Source organism: Medicago truncatula, chromosome 4 (genome assembly GCF_003473485.1).
Source record: "Medicago truncatula cultivar Jemalong A17 chromosome 4, MtrunA17r5.0-ANR, whole genome shotgun sequence".
NCBI lineage: Eukaryota > Viridiplantae > Streptophyta > Magnoliopsida > Fabales > Fabaceae > Medicago > Medicago truncatula.
The window spans coordinates 49,541,919-49,555,569 of record NC_053045.1 but is presented as its reverse complement, the minus strand read 5'-3'; the positions used below and the strand labels follow the sequence as shown (position 1 = coordinate 49,555,569).

General features: G+C 32.9%; 2 protein-coding genes across 7 annotated transcripts; one reads left to right on the top strand and one right to left on the bottom strand.

Annotated features, from left to right (window-relative positions):
* Positions 1 to 3,874: 3,874 nt before the first annotated feature.
* LOC11409966 (protein NONRESPONDING TO OXYLIPINS 2, mitochondrial) lies at positions 3,875 to 6,807 on the bottom strand. Of its 6 annotated transcripts, none has more exons than XR_003010916.2 (4): positions 6,472 to 6,610; positions 5,452 to 5,512; positions 4,436 to 4,476; positions 3,875 to 4,128 (listed from the first exon to the last, which is right to left on the bottom strand). XR_003010916.2 is itself a non-coding variant. In XM_013602160.3 (2 exons), exons 1-2 carry the CDS (start codon positions 6,734 to 6,736, stop codon positions 4,103 to 4,105), a joined length of 291 nt encoding a protein of 96 aa, XP_013457614.1. In that variant the 5' UTR covers positions 6,737 to 6,807; the 3' UTR covers positions 3,875 to 4,102. The 6 variants fall into 6 exon arrangements, 1 of the variants encoding a protein (XP_013457614.1); XR_003010918.2 differs by lacking the exon at positions 6,472 to 6,610 and adding an exon at positions 6,410 to 6,443; XR_003010919.2 differs by lacking the exon at positions 5,452 to 5,512 and having other exon boundaries at positions 6,472 to 6,719.
* Positions 6,808 to 7,862: 1,055 nt separating this feature from the next.
* LOC11405540 (O-fucosyltransferase 29) lies at positions 7,863 to 13,491 on the top strand. Its single transcript, XM_024782899.2, has 10 exons — positions 7,863 to 8,463; positions 8,998 to 9,088; positions 10,002 to 10,078; positions 10,509 to 10,597; positions 10,700 to 10,889; positions 11,015 to 11,196; positions 11,510 to 11,612; positions 11,992 to 12,320; positions 12,406 to 12,783; positions 12,962 to 13,491. The coding sequence occupies exons 1-9, from the start codon at positions 8,254 to 8,256 to the stop codon at positions 12,749 to 12,751; spliced, it is 1,617 nt and encodes a 538-aa protein (XP_024638667.1). The 5' UTR covers positions 7,863 to 8,253; the 3' UTR covers positions 12,752 to 12,783; positions 12,962 to 13,491.
* The last annotated feature ends 160 nt before the right edge of the window (positions 13,492 to 13,651 follow it).

Here is a 13,651-nt window from a genome sequence, read left to right as displayed (position 1 = left end):
TATGTATATGCATGGTATTGGAAATGGTAACTACTATTGACCATGACGTGTGTACGAAAACAAAGTTAAAAGAAGTGAACTGCCGGTCATGTTTCTAATCCTACCAGTCTTCTCACCGTTTTAAGGAAAATCTTTAACTTTTTTATGTCTCTATTCAAAATCTCAGATACCTGTTCCATTCCCTTACCAAAAACCATGTTTTGACTCAAATTATTTTCTTACCAGATGTATAAAAATAGTGGGTTTAGTTAACCGTAAAATTGTTTTTTACAATATCTAAATCTAGATTTTGTCCTTGAAAAATTGTTTTTTACAATATCTAAATCTATATTTTGTTATTAAAAATAGAGAAAGATTGTCTATCCCCTTTTTTTTTTTTTTTTTTTACTTTTGCAATAAACTTAACGATTTTTTTGGTCAATATGTGATCTAAATTTTCTTTTAATGAAATCATTTACTTTAGTAAAAATTGAGTAAATAGACAATTATCCCCCTGAAATTGTAAGTTTCGTCAATTACCCTCTTAAATTGCACAACGTTAATCAATTTACCCCCTCTGTCAAATTCTTCTGTTAGTCAACATGACGTTTTGCAAATACCCCTTGAAGTTTTGCACTTATGTGCAAAATGCCATCCGAACTTAAAAATTTATATATTTATTTTCTTAACCTCAACTTAAAAGATATTAAAGACAACTTAGAATATACTCTACAGATGGACCTTAGAATTTTCACTTTTGTAAGATTTGTATGGTTTATGTTGAAGTGGGAATTGCTATTTTGTTTTTTATTTCTAAATAATTGAGTTATGAACAATTAATTTCAAAACAAAAAATTATTTTATTTGAAACTAAATAACATCAACAAATGAGTTCAAAGTTTGATATGATCAATTACTTTTTTTGATAAGATATATTATTAAAAAGAATGGATAAAATATGTCCAAAAAATCAATAAAAATAGTTATGTTTTTTTTTTTTTAGCTTGAAATAACATGCACAAGGATATATAAGTGTCAGTCATGCAAAGAAGAATATGTAAACCAAACCGCTTTCATGATTATTACATTTACATGATAATAAAAGTAAACTTGAAGAGATTACAACTTGCATTGACTAAACTTTGAATTTATTCATAAAGAAAAAAAACAGAACTATTTTTATTGATTTCTGGGTATGCATATAAATTCATGGATGAATTATAGTAGTTTTGATATTTCTTCATCTCCCCTTCCACATTTGTCGAGGATAAGAAAAAATATATGTAAATTTTAAGTTTGGGGGACATTTTGCACATAAGTGAAAAATTTCAGGGGGGTATTTGCAAAACTTTATGTTGACTAACAGAAAAGTTGATAGAGGGGGTAAATTGATTAACGTTGTGCAATTTCATGGGGTAATTGAAGTTTAGTTAATTTCAGGCTTAAATATGATTTTGGTCCCTTAACTATTTAATTGGTATCGCTTTGATCCCTTAACTAAAAAAAAGATTGTTTGAGGATTTTAAGTTTTTTTTTTAGTCTCGTTTTGGTCCCTTCTGTTAGGTTTCCGTTCGGGTTTTAAAAAAAAGTTAACTCTTGGACACGTGTCACCTTGTCATTGGCTTTGAGTTTTTTTTTTTACAAAAAAAATCCCAAAGCCAATGACAATGTGACACGTGTCCAGAGTTAACACGTGTCACCTTGTCATTGGTTATGGGAATTTTTTATAAAAAAATAAAATATATATTTAAAAAGAATTTTTTTTTATAAAAAAAATATTATTTTTTTTGTAAAAAAAAAAAAACTCAGAACCAATGACAAGGTGACACGTATCCACACTTAACGTTTTTTATTAAAACTAACGGAAACTTAACAGAAGGGACCAAAACGAGACTAAAAAAAAACTTAAAATCCTCAAACAATCTTTTTTTTAGTTAAGGGACCAAAGCGATACCAATTAAATAGTTAAGGGACCAAAAGAGCATTTAAGCCTTAATTTCAGGGTGGTAATTGACGAAACTTACAATTTCAGGGGGTAATTACCTATTTACTCGGTAAAAATTTAACAATCAAGATGTTTTGGTCAATATGTGATCCAAATTTTTTAAATTCTCTTGAGGAGGATTCCCTCCGATGTCAAGTTAGATGGGTTAGTTTAGCTTCTTCAAAACAAAACAAAAAATTAAGATACGCATTCTTTTTGATTAAACAAATTTATGAAACTAAAAGTGATCATACAATACTTTGAATTGATATGTAAATAAGTTTTCGCCTCTTCATGCATTGTTCATATATATAGTGCGTTTGATTTGCTAAAAATGAAAGATAGGACATAATCCTACTCATTGTGGTCTTATCTATCTCAAAAGAGAAATGATATTTGTACATCCATTTTATGACAACTTTTGTACAACTTTATCTCTCATACTCACATTATGTTTTTATTCTCTTTCTTCATTTTTTTTTTCTCTCTCTCTATTGTTTTTGACCAATTAAAAGAGAGAAAAAGTAGATTGTCACAAAAATTGTCATCAAATGGTTGTTCAAATATCATTACTCATCTCAAAAATAGTCTTTGCATTTACGAGCATGTGATATCCAATTCACACAAAAAATAAAAAAATAACTTAAATAACTTAAACCTAATAAAAGAAAGACAAATGTTAATATGCGTCTTTAGAGCATGTGTTAAGGACTCAATATAAAATATTGGGTTAAATAAGTTTTTCGTTCTTATGAATATAGCGAATTTTGATTTTAATCCCTATAAATAAAATTGAATGTTTTCATCCTTACAGTTTTTTTTTTTATTTTGATTTTTGGTCCTTAATGGCTAATTTATGTTCATATAAATGTCAAGATTATAACTCTTTTATGATCAAGATGTATCCATGTTATGTCCGTTTATTATGTTCAACATTTATATATTCATATTATGTATGAAAAATATTAAAAGGATGTTAAAATTAATATCCATTAAGGACCAAAACTAAAACAAAAAAATTTGTGAGGATGAAAACATCTAATTTTAATTTTGCAGGGACTAAAATATAAATTTGTTATATTTATAGGAACAAAAAGCTTATTTAGTCCTAAAATATTCATTTAAAAAGTGATACAATCAATTTTTAAAAGTTAAATGCTTTATATAAAATTAGGCTTAATTACACTTTTGGTCCTACCATTTTGACCAACTCACGAAATTGGTCCTACCTCTTTTAAATCCAACAAAATCGTTCTTAAACTATACTCCCTCCGTCCCAAATTGTATGTCGCTTTACAATACCAATGCAACTTTAATGTTACTTTTCCTATTATAACTTTAACTATTTATTACTCTCTCTTATTTCAATTCTTTCATTTATTTTTCTCATATTATTTATTAAGGACAATTTTGTAAAACAACTCATAATATCTCTTTTCCACACAATATTAATTGCATTTCTTAATATGTGTGAAATGCCCAAAACGTCATACAATTTGGCACGGAGGGAGTACTATGCTCAACCATGAAGTAAACAAATTCCTTGTACCCACATGATTTATTCCTTGTTTATTTCATGGTTGAGCATAGGTGGTTGGACTAAAACTGTCATTTCTGTGCGTTTTTGAAGTTGGAAATATGGAGATAGGACTAAAACTGCAAAAAAAAACATATAGTTTGGACGATTTTGTTCGATTTAAAAGAGGTATGACCAATTTCATGAGTTGATCAAAATGCAAGGACCAAAAGTGTAATTAAACCCTTATAAAATTATCACTTTTGAGTTTTCTAACATACATCCTTATGACACTCTTAGCAAAGCGAGTGCCTCTCGAATTTTATTTTAAGGGTACAAAGTGTTAAGTTTTAACTATTCATGATTTCTTGATGAACTTGTAAGAACTAGAGGAATCAGTTTAATAGTAACACACGTTTGTAGACGGTAACATAATTCTATTTATCCGTATGAATAAATATATCAATTAGGTAGAATATTTTTTTTATTTAACAGAACAAATCATTTTCTAAGCCTGAAAAAATTACAGCACGTATAACCACTTTCTGGGCACCAATGTAACAAACAACCACAAATCCAGCATACAAACTTAAAAGGCTTTCTTCAATCTTTCTTCTAGCAAGTCACCTTGGAACTGATAGACCAAGCTCTAGAACAAATAAAACAAAGGCTCAATTAGTAACATGCTTCCGTAGAAAACCTAAATTAAGCAAAGAACCAGAGACTGAAGAACAAAAAATCTAGACAAGTTCCTACACAATTCAGTCGCAGCGATGCCATCATACATGGAAAACTACAGTAGTTTCTATGAGTATAAGCTACATTGATATGACAGTCATACAATTTGCTTAAGAGAAACATATGTTATGGCTAAACACATGTTTGAGTACAAATTATGAAACGGTTGTTAGGATTTCTCGAACAGGTCTTCAGAAGGTAAAAACAAAATATCCCACCTTATGAACAGCATGCATGTCTCACGTCCCATCGATTGTATCTGGTGAAAGTAACAGTTATGTTATCATATTGTTCTTACTTGGTAAAGAGGGATCATTTAATATATTATAATTTCTAAGAACTTCGTTGAATTTCAAGAGTCCGGTATGTTGTTGTAAATCAACACTCCTAGTTTTAATTTCCCTACATACCACTTCAAAGCTTTTGTTTTGTTTTTCAGAATATATCCAACAGGAAAACCTTCGGAGAAAATTCTATACCATGCACTCAAGTTCTGACAAAAGGTGTTTTTTCTGTCAAATTTAACCATGCAATAAATTATATCAAGTATCAAAATTTTAATCCAACAGAGAACAAACTTGAGTGTTTATAAGCTCAACTATTTTACATCGTCCCCCATTTGTTTACATTAGGTAGAGTTTAAGAAGTAGATGTAACCAATTGAACTCATAAGCAAAAGCTTTATGTAATAATATGGCTATTTTAAGAAAATTTGTGAATATTTCGGCTCACCATCATGACAGATTACTTATGCAGAACAAATTGTATGGAGAAAATGCACAAACAATGAACAAAACATAGTGACAAGTAGATAATTACTTGGAGCCATTTTTGGGAAACACTAAAGAGAAAGTATATCGAACAAAAATTCACAATGCATCTAGGGTTAGTTGTTGGGTCAATTACTGCATTATAGGGTTTGAAATGGGCAAATTCCGTGCTGCCCACTTTTTCTACTTTTTTCTGTTGATTTCAAAGTTATTCACAACATCAGGATACACATATCTGTTTATTTCCCTTAGAGAATTAAAGTTTCTCCTCCCTTTTCATTTCTCAAACAAAAGAATAGAGAACCCGCTATCCTATGGAAAATCTACAGATTTCCAAATAACTGGTGAATCCGCCAAAAGAACTTTTTCTTCAGGTAACAGAAAAGGAAGCTCTATTTCTAATATTTCTGAATAGATTACTAAATTAAATATTAAAACTTGAAAGAACACTAATTTGTTCATACTTGATAACGAAGAAGAAGGCCTTAATTGGCTGGTTCCGCATACTCCCAATTAACTATGTGCCTGCAGGAACCAAATTTTCCAGTTAGTCTTTCACTTTGTACTCACAGCCGCCAAATAATTTTATTTTTTCCCCCACAAAACCAACCTACACGTGCCTAGAAACCCGAAGAGACAACAAGACCAAAGGAGGCTCTGGAAGACTCAATGTATTGAGATTATGCTATCAATCAATAGAGTTTCCAATGGCTTTGCAAAGTATACAGGTGAAAGGTAACGAATTGAAAATTGAAAAACAAGATAATATTCTACAAACTAAGGGCCACACGGATCTAGGGTCTATGAGCTTATCTACTATAATAAGTGTTTGTGAGACTCTTTGGGAGAGCTTATGACATGTGCATAAGCTATTTTCAGCTTATTATCAAAAGATCTCCAAAATGGCTTATTAGAGCAGCTTATAGCTTATATAAGAACCATTTGACTTTATTTTATCCTTTGTTATCAAAATAGTTTTTACATAAACACTTGTATGATAAAAAAAAAAAAAAATTAAAAAAAAAAAAACTTATGCTACAAGCCCTTAGTTTTATCCAAGTTGGACCCAAGTGTATACAATAACCTTCCGGCATCTTCGTTACAACCATGTTTTATTAAGTCTAAATTCTCTGTTTATTTATTTTGTAAATTAGTTATACTACATTTCTGTAACTACTAAAATTGCTAACAACACTTCATACAAGATATAACAGCATCACCAGTAGGACAAACGTCGCAATAACTTAACATGGTATAATGCAGCAATATCAATAAGCATAATATCAATTAAATTGCAATTAAATTAAACAGACAAATAGAATAAAAAATTGATTTTTTATTTATTTGTTAACTTGAAAAGTTGATTTTGAATGCGGAAAATTTGATGAAAAGTTGAACGTAAGAAGCAAGAAAGCAACTCACAGTGTGTGAATAATTTTGAAAAAGAAAACATTAGAGTCCGGGAGAGGTGCAGCAGAGAGTACCCTGAGAAAGCGATTGACAGTTCCTAGAAGTTACGCTGAGACGTGACGTCATTCTCGCCGCCGCAACGGCGCTGTGAAGCGGCAACATCGACTGCAAGCATCCAAGCTCCGGCGCAATTCTGGATGCAAATGATCGGCGAAGCGGAGAAGAAGTTGCGGTGGTGGCTGGTTTGGGGATGGATGAGGTACGAATGTTGGATTTAATTGCGGATTTGATAGATGAAATTGATGCTCTTTGAGCGATTCTGCTGCATGCGGAAGCCATTGATGAGATTGGATCGGATGAATGAGAGAGAACAGCACAAAGTAGGGTTTAGGGTTTTGTGTTTTGCAATGAGATTAACCAAACTTTTGGGTGTGCGTAATTGGGCCTTAGGTTGAAATGGGCCTAACTTCTTTAGCAAGACCCGAACAACTCAACTTTCTTAAAAGGGGTGTCTTATGTTTAGTATCACCGTGGAAATGTCATAATTATGGTGGATAATTATCACATTTTGATATCAAACATAGGCTATGTGCGTATTTGAATGCATGCTTGCACCTGGAATATCGTGTTTTGAGGCACTTTAGATGTGAAAATGGAGAAGCCACAATATATAGCTTCTTCGCAAACGCACGTTGAGAGCAAATATGACGTGGTTTCAAACGAGCATGATGACTTCTCAAAAGTATTTTTAATAATTTTCCAAGTCGGGTATTTAGTTTATTTTTTAAAATTTCAATAAAGTGTTTATGCTTTCATTTTCTTTGTTAACCAAACATTGCATGTAGTGTTTTTCCTTTCTTTTCTTTGGTTTAGTGCATTATTCAAATTTGGCAAAAATGTAACATGGCTTATGTGTGACATTATGATCATATCTTGAATTATATGTTTGTATGGAGTCAAATCAATTGCAAATGAAAGATAAGACTGATAATTATAATTTTCATGAAGATACTTCAACCTAAATTAAAATGACAAAAAAGCTTTCATGTAGTGTTAGGCGTTAAGTAGCATTGCTGCAATTTTTGTCAGATGGAAGTGCCTCATGATGTATAAGTTTGAAGGTCAAAAATGCAATTTAATTAATTATTAGTAAAATATACATGTTCATATATACGTTGGTCTGATCAAAATCAAAGAGGACGTCGCTTTTGTAAAAGATGTGGTCGAAAAGTTAAAAGTGTATTTTAAAAATTCGAGGTTAAAATGAACAATTTGTAAAAGTTATGATCCAAAAATGCATTTTAGCAACGTAATAAGGGAAAAAGAAAAACAGATGAGATTGTATTAGGGGAAAAAATAAAATAAACATATAAGATCCATGTCATCCATCTTCTCTCCAAAAAAAAAAATCTATGTCATCCATCCTTACCTTTTTTTTTTACTCAAATGTCATCGTCACCTGAATTAAGATTTGGTTTGTTATTCAGTGATTGATTTCATTCATTGCCCATTGCCCTAATTTCATTTTTCTGTCATTTTCATTAACACAATTAACAACATTGTGTTTCTTACCCCACACCGTCATTTCATTGTTATATATATTCGCAAATCCGATCCTATTATAAACTAGAAAGCAATAACAAAACAATTTAATTTGAAGCAAAATTGAAACTTGTCTCCAAAAAAATACCAAAATCTCCATTTGTTCATAACACAATTTTGAAAAACCCTAAATCAAGATTCCTCTTTTGTCTAAAGACTAAAACTTTACTACAATACAATGCCCCATTCTCCAATGGGGTTTTAGATTTTGAATTGATGAAGATTTTGTGTTTGGTTTTGTAACAAAAACCCAAATGGGTGTGGTGAAGTCGTGGTTGTTACCCACGAACCACACTCACCCTAACACCAAAAATGCCATCTGTTCGAGATCCATTCCATGGTCAGTCATTTGCGGGTTCATGCTTTTCGGGTTGGGTCTCATTTCTCTTTTAACGGGTCACGTTGTTTCTCATCTTGAATGGTACTCTCAACGATTCGTTCACCGCAGCTTCTTCTCTACACTGGTTAGTGTTCCTTTCCCTTTTATGCATTATTATTTTACATTTATTATGTTACTTTTTGTATTGCCAATGTGGTCTACAATAGGAATAAAATAAATGTTTGTCATATAAGTGCTTATGTATAAGCTATTTATATAACATAAGAAAAAATAAATTAAATTGTTTCTATATAAAGCTATCATGGAGCACTTATGGAAATAAGCTGAAAATAGCTTATGAATATGTCATTAACTGTTTACATAAGCTCTGTGAAACAATCTCGCAAGCAAGTGTTAATGTCAGTGTTGTGTAGCAAATGTGAGTTAGAAGTCCCACGTTGCTTGGAAAAGTGGAGGTTGAGCACTTTATAAGTGAGAAGACCCATAAACATAGTGTCTTAAGGTTTTGGGTAAAGATTTGGTGTACAATTCACTTGTATGGTTGCTTTGGGCCCAATGTGGATGATTCTCTAGGCTCCCTCGTGACCCAGTCGTCAGTAGATAAGTTTAAATAAGTCAATCCAAACATGTTGTGTAATTGATGTGAATTTTTTGGTAGGATGGAAATGATCATGCACCGATTGATATTTGGGAATCACAATATTCTAAATACTACTATGGATGCAAAGAAAGGGGACGTCATTTTTATCGTAAGTTAATTCACTAACGCTTTGTTTTGTGTTTGCTAACTAAAAATGGTACCTTGACATGTATGTATGATTTTTTTGTCTAGTACAGTTCTGATTTTCATTGCACCAAAACTTGAGTCATTGTCATTTTTTAGTATTAATTTTGAAAGCATATTTTTTGATGATTTGTTAGTTGTTGATGTATGAGGCTTTATATGCCTAATGGTAATTTTAGACTAATTTCAAGGAGCCTTGTAAGCCTCCATGTTGCTATGTGCTGGTTTTTCTCTCTTCAGTTATAAAAAGAAAAATAATAATAATAATAATATCTTGACTGCTTTAGGATAGATTACATGATCAGTAGGTTAACTAGAGACCGATGCAAATCTGCCATGAGGTTTGTTGGCTGCAGAGACATTTTTATCCACTCATTACCTCCCCTTAACATGATGCTATGATGTGATCTTTCTGGTGATTTCCATCTTGCATATGATTTAGATGATTTATCAATACTATCATGTTACGTGGTATGAAAACTTACCTTGTGAGATTTTTAGTGTGTGTCTTCATCGTTTTCATTACAAATCATTCAAAATATGAAAGGAAGTTAAATTGATACTTTTGTGGTTAGCAAAAACGGGAAATGAAAATAGAAAAGATGAATTCAGTGGCTCTCTTCTATCACTGTATTTTGATTGATGAATGCTCCTTTCTAATTATGTTATATATATTGCTTCAAAGCCGGACTAGTGTGACCCTGTTGAAAGAGGCTTTCATGGCCCCTTCCATTTCATTGCTATGAGAAAATTTAAGTGTTCCATTTTATACTTTGTTTTATTTACCCATAGACAATTTGTTAATATTGGGATCAATCATTTTAGTTTTCTACATCACATGTCACTTTCTATCTCATTATGGTAATTGGATAATGTAGCTGCTATACGTGAGCGCATGTCAAATGGCTACTTGCTTATTGCGGCGAGCGGAGGACTGAACCAACAAAGAACTGGGGTAAGTAGGATACAAGTTTTATGATATGCCATTTGTTCTCACTCACTGGTGCGATTTTCAATTCACACCGTCATGGATGGATAAGTTTAATGTATGTGGAGGTCTTAGTCAGTTGCTCTCCTACTGGTTGAAATCAAGAAAAGGACATCAATGATTTTTTTTCTTAGCTCATTTGTTCCCTGTTCAGTTGTTTTTGAAGAATGTGAGGCTATTGATTAGGTTCTTTTCAAATTCCTGATGATATCGATAAAACTAGTCACATGTTATATTCTTTAGTTGCTGTCAATGAAGCATGGATACGGACACCGGACATGACATGCCGACACTGATAATAATTTGATAAAATCACATACTCCCTCCGTCTCAAAATAATTGTCTCTTTATAGTAATGTTATTTCTATGGAAATGACAATCATGTTCTTGCCTTCAGATAACTGATGCTGTTGTTGTTGCACGGATTCTTAATGCCACACTTGTTGTACCTGAGTTGGATCATAATTCTTTTTGGAAGGATGACAGGTAAGTTGCATATCATTTTATACAGTCATTACTCATAATCATTGATTTGAGACTAGTCTATAACTGCTCATTTGATAAAAAAAATACTTTTTTGTAATACAGTGACTTCGCCAATATTTTCGATGTTAACTGGTTCATTAATTATCTTGCAAAAGATGTTACTATTGTTAAAAGAGTTCCAGATAAGGTCATGCGGTCAATGGATAAACCCCCATATACAATGCGTGTCCCGAGGAAATCAGATCCTGAATATTATCTTGATCAAGTTTTGCCAATACTCTTGAGACGGCGGGTAAGGCGTTTTGATTCTGTAAATGACTGTCATGACAAAATGCCTAATAGCTGGTTAATGTCAAGTTTTGATAACTCCTTTTGGAATTCAATTGTGGTGGTAACAGATTTTTGGGTATTTTACAGGTTCTACAATTGACAAAGTTTGACTATAGACTTGCAAATGACCTTGATGACGAACTACAAAAACTACGTTGCCGTGTTAATTATCATGCTTTGAGATTTACAAAACCAATACGACAACTTGGTCAAAGAATTGTAATGAGGATGCGAAAGATGGCAAACCGTTATATAGCAGTCCATTTGAGGTGTGTTCAGTAAACCTCATGCATGAAATTTAAATTTAACTTCCATCAAAGGCAAAGTGGTGTGAGCTGATCATCGACTCTTTCCTTATGACATGCATGTTGTCCATATATGATCTCATCCTTATATCTTTTGGCGTGTCTGGTTGATTTGTGTTCCCATTTTTTCATAACTCCTTTATCGCTGTCTGAAATTGATTGCAATTATTTGAAAAATTCAACAATGTCAAATTTTTTACAACAACATTATAATAGCAATATGTAAGGTTTCGGCCAATGTTTGAATTCTCATAATCTATAATGATATATGGCACAGGTTTGAGCCAGACATGCTGGCATTTTCAGGTTGTTATTTTGGTGGGGGTGAAAAAGAAAGACAAGAGCTTGGTGAAATCAGAAAAAGGTGGACAACATTGCCTGTAAGACTACAATCCTATGATTTCCACTGACAAGATGATAGTTTCTCCTTTTATCACCCATGGGGCAGTAATCCTGAAGTGTTCAAGGATCTATTCATTTGAACTTTTGAAGTTGTGTAAAAATATAATTTTAGGTGTTGATTTTATTAGTAGAGGTTATTTCATTATAAAAAGTAGTTTATATTTTAAACGTTATAATTTCAAAGTTTTTTCAGAAGATATTAAAAAGTAGTTTTTCAAAATAATCTGGAATCTGATTTATTTTTTCAAAGTTCTATATTTTTTCAAAAGCTTAACAAACACAAGAAACAAGCTCCAAAAATAGTTATTTCTTTACCTATATCAAGTGAATGAGCCATTACCTCGTGTAATAATACAGGATTTGAGCCCTGACGGAGAACGAAAGCGTGGGAAATGTCCTCTTACACCTCATGAAGTGGGTTTGATGCTGCGAGCGCTTGGTTATACAAATGACACATACCTGTATGTTGCATCGGGGGAAATATATGGTGGGGATGAAACCATGCAGCCTCTCAGAGATCTTTTCCCCAACATCTATACAAAGGAGATGCTTGCCGAGGAAGAATTGAAACCTTTTCTTTCATTCTCTTCCCGCCTAGCTGCTGTTGATTACATTGTTTGTGATGAAAGTAATGTATTTGTTGCTAACAACAATGGTAACATGGCCAGGATTCTTGCTGGTCAAAGGTAATATTTGATTCTTCCTTGTTTGAAAAATTAATATAAATTTTGTTTGATAAAGGAAAAACTGATTTCTTCTTGTACGTAACAGGCGATATATGGGTCACAAGAGAACCATTAGACCAAATGCAAAGAAGCTTAGCGCACTGTTCATGGCAAGGCATGAAATGGACTGGGATACATTTTCGAGAAAGGTGAAGGCGTGCCAAAGAGGATTCATGGGAGAGCCAGGAGAGATGAAAGCTGGACGAGGAGAGTTTCATGAATATCCAAGCACCTGTGTCTGTGAGAAACCATTTATAGATGAATTGAGTGAAGATGGAATCCGGCCACCTAAGCTCGCATTTAGAAATCTGACAATAGGAACAGACGCCGAAATAAACAGAGGAAATGAAGAAAGTTTTGAGCTACCAAAGCCAAATGAGAGAACATATTAAGCTGAGAAATGCAAGAGCAACTTTGGTCCCTTTCAAGTTGGTGGCATTATTAAACTTGGCCATGATGAAAATCTTGTTATATGTTGTGATGGCTCAATTTAGAGAGAGAGGGGGGGGGGGGGGGTACGTAGATGACATCAACGCCCTTGCAAATGTTTATAGATATGTGCTCTCTTTTTTTTTTTCATTTGTGAGCTCAGCTATAGGTAAAATGTTTTTCCCACGTTGTTTCCCGTTGAGTAACGGATTACCTGACGACTTAAATACTAGATATGGCTAAAAAAAATCCTCAATTCATGACAGCATGCTCACAGCGAGCTGGAGCTCTTCTCCACAAGGCTTCTTCAAGTGCAGCGATGATGGTCTCTATTTCATCGGCAAAGCAACTCAGTTACTGGTACGTGTGTGCGAGATGACCAAGGTCGTTTTGTTATGGCTTGAACGGGTTGGCGTCACATGAGGCTACATGTGGGCTTATATCAATCTCAGCAATGGATGATCAGAGATGGTCTAGGACGTGTCAGTTGTGAACTTGATTGTAAACAAGTTGTTGATGATACACTCGATGATAAAATAGGTAGATCAAAGTATGAGTGTAGAAACATTAAAAGCATACAATTTTTCAGATTGTTTTTACTAGGCGACATGTTCGGGCATCCATCTCTCATGTCCCTTGCAGTGATTTTCACTTTCCTCCCGGTTGTATATTGAATTTTCTTGATAACGAAATGAGTTAACTTGATTTGAGTAATAAAAAGGCATGCATATAGTAAAAAAAAAAAAAAAAAAGGTGCTGGTTCCTTACAGTTGTTTGATAAATTTTTCCCTTCAACTTGATAAGTACTTTCATATTACATAGAACACTTGAGGCTCTATTCATTTCAACCACTCAACTTGAAT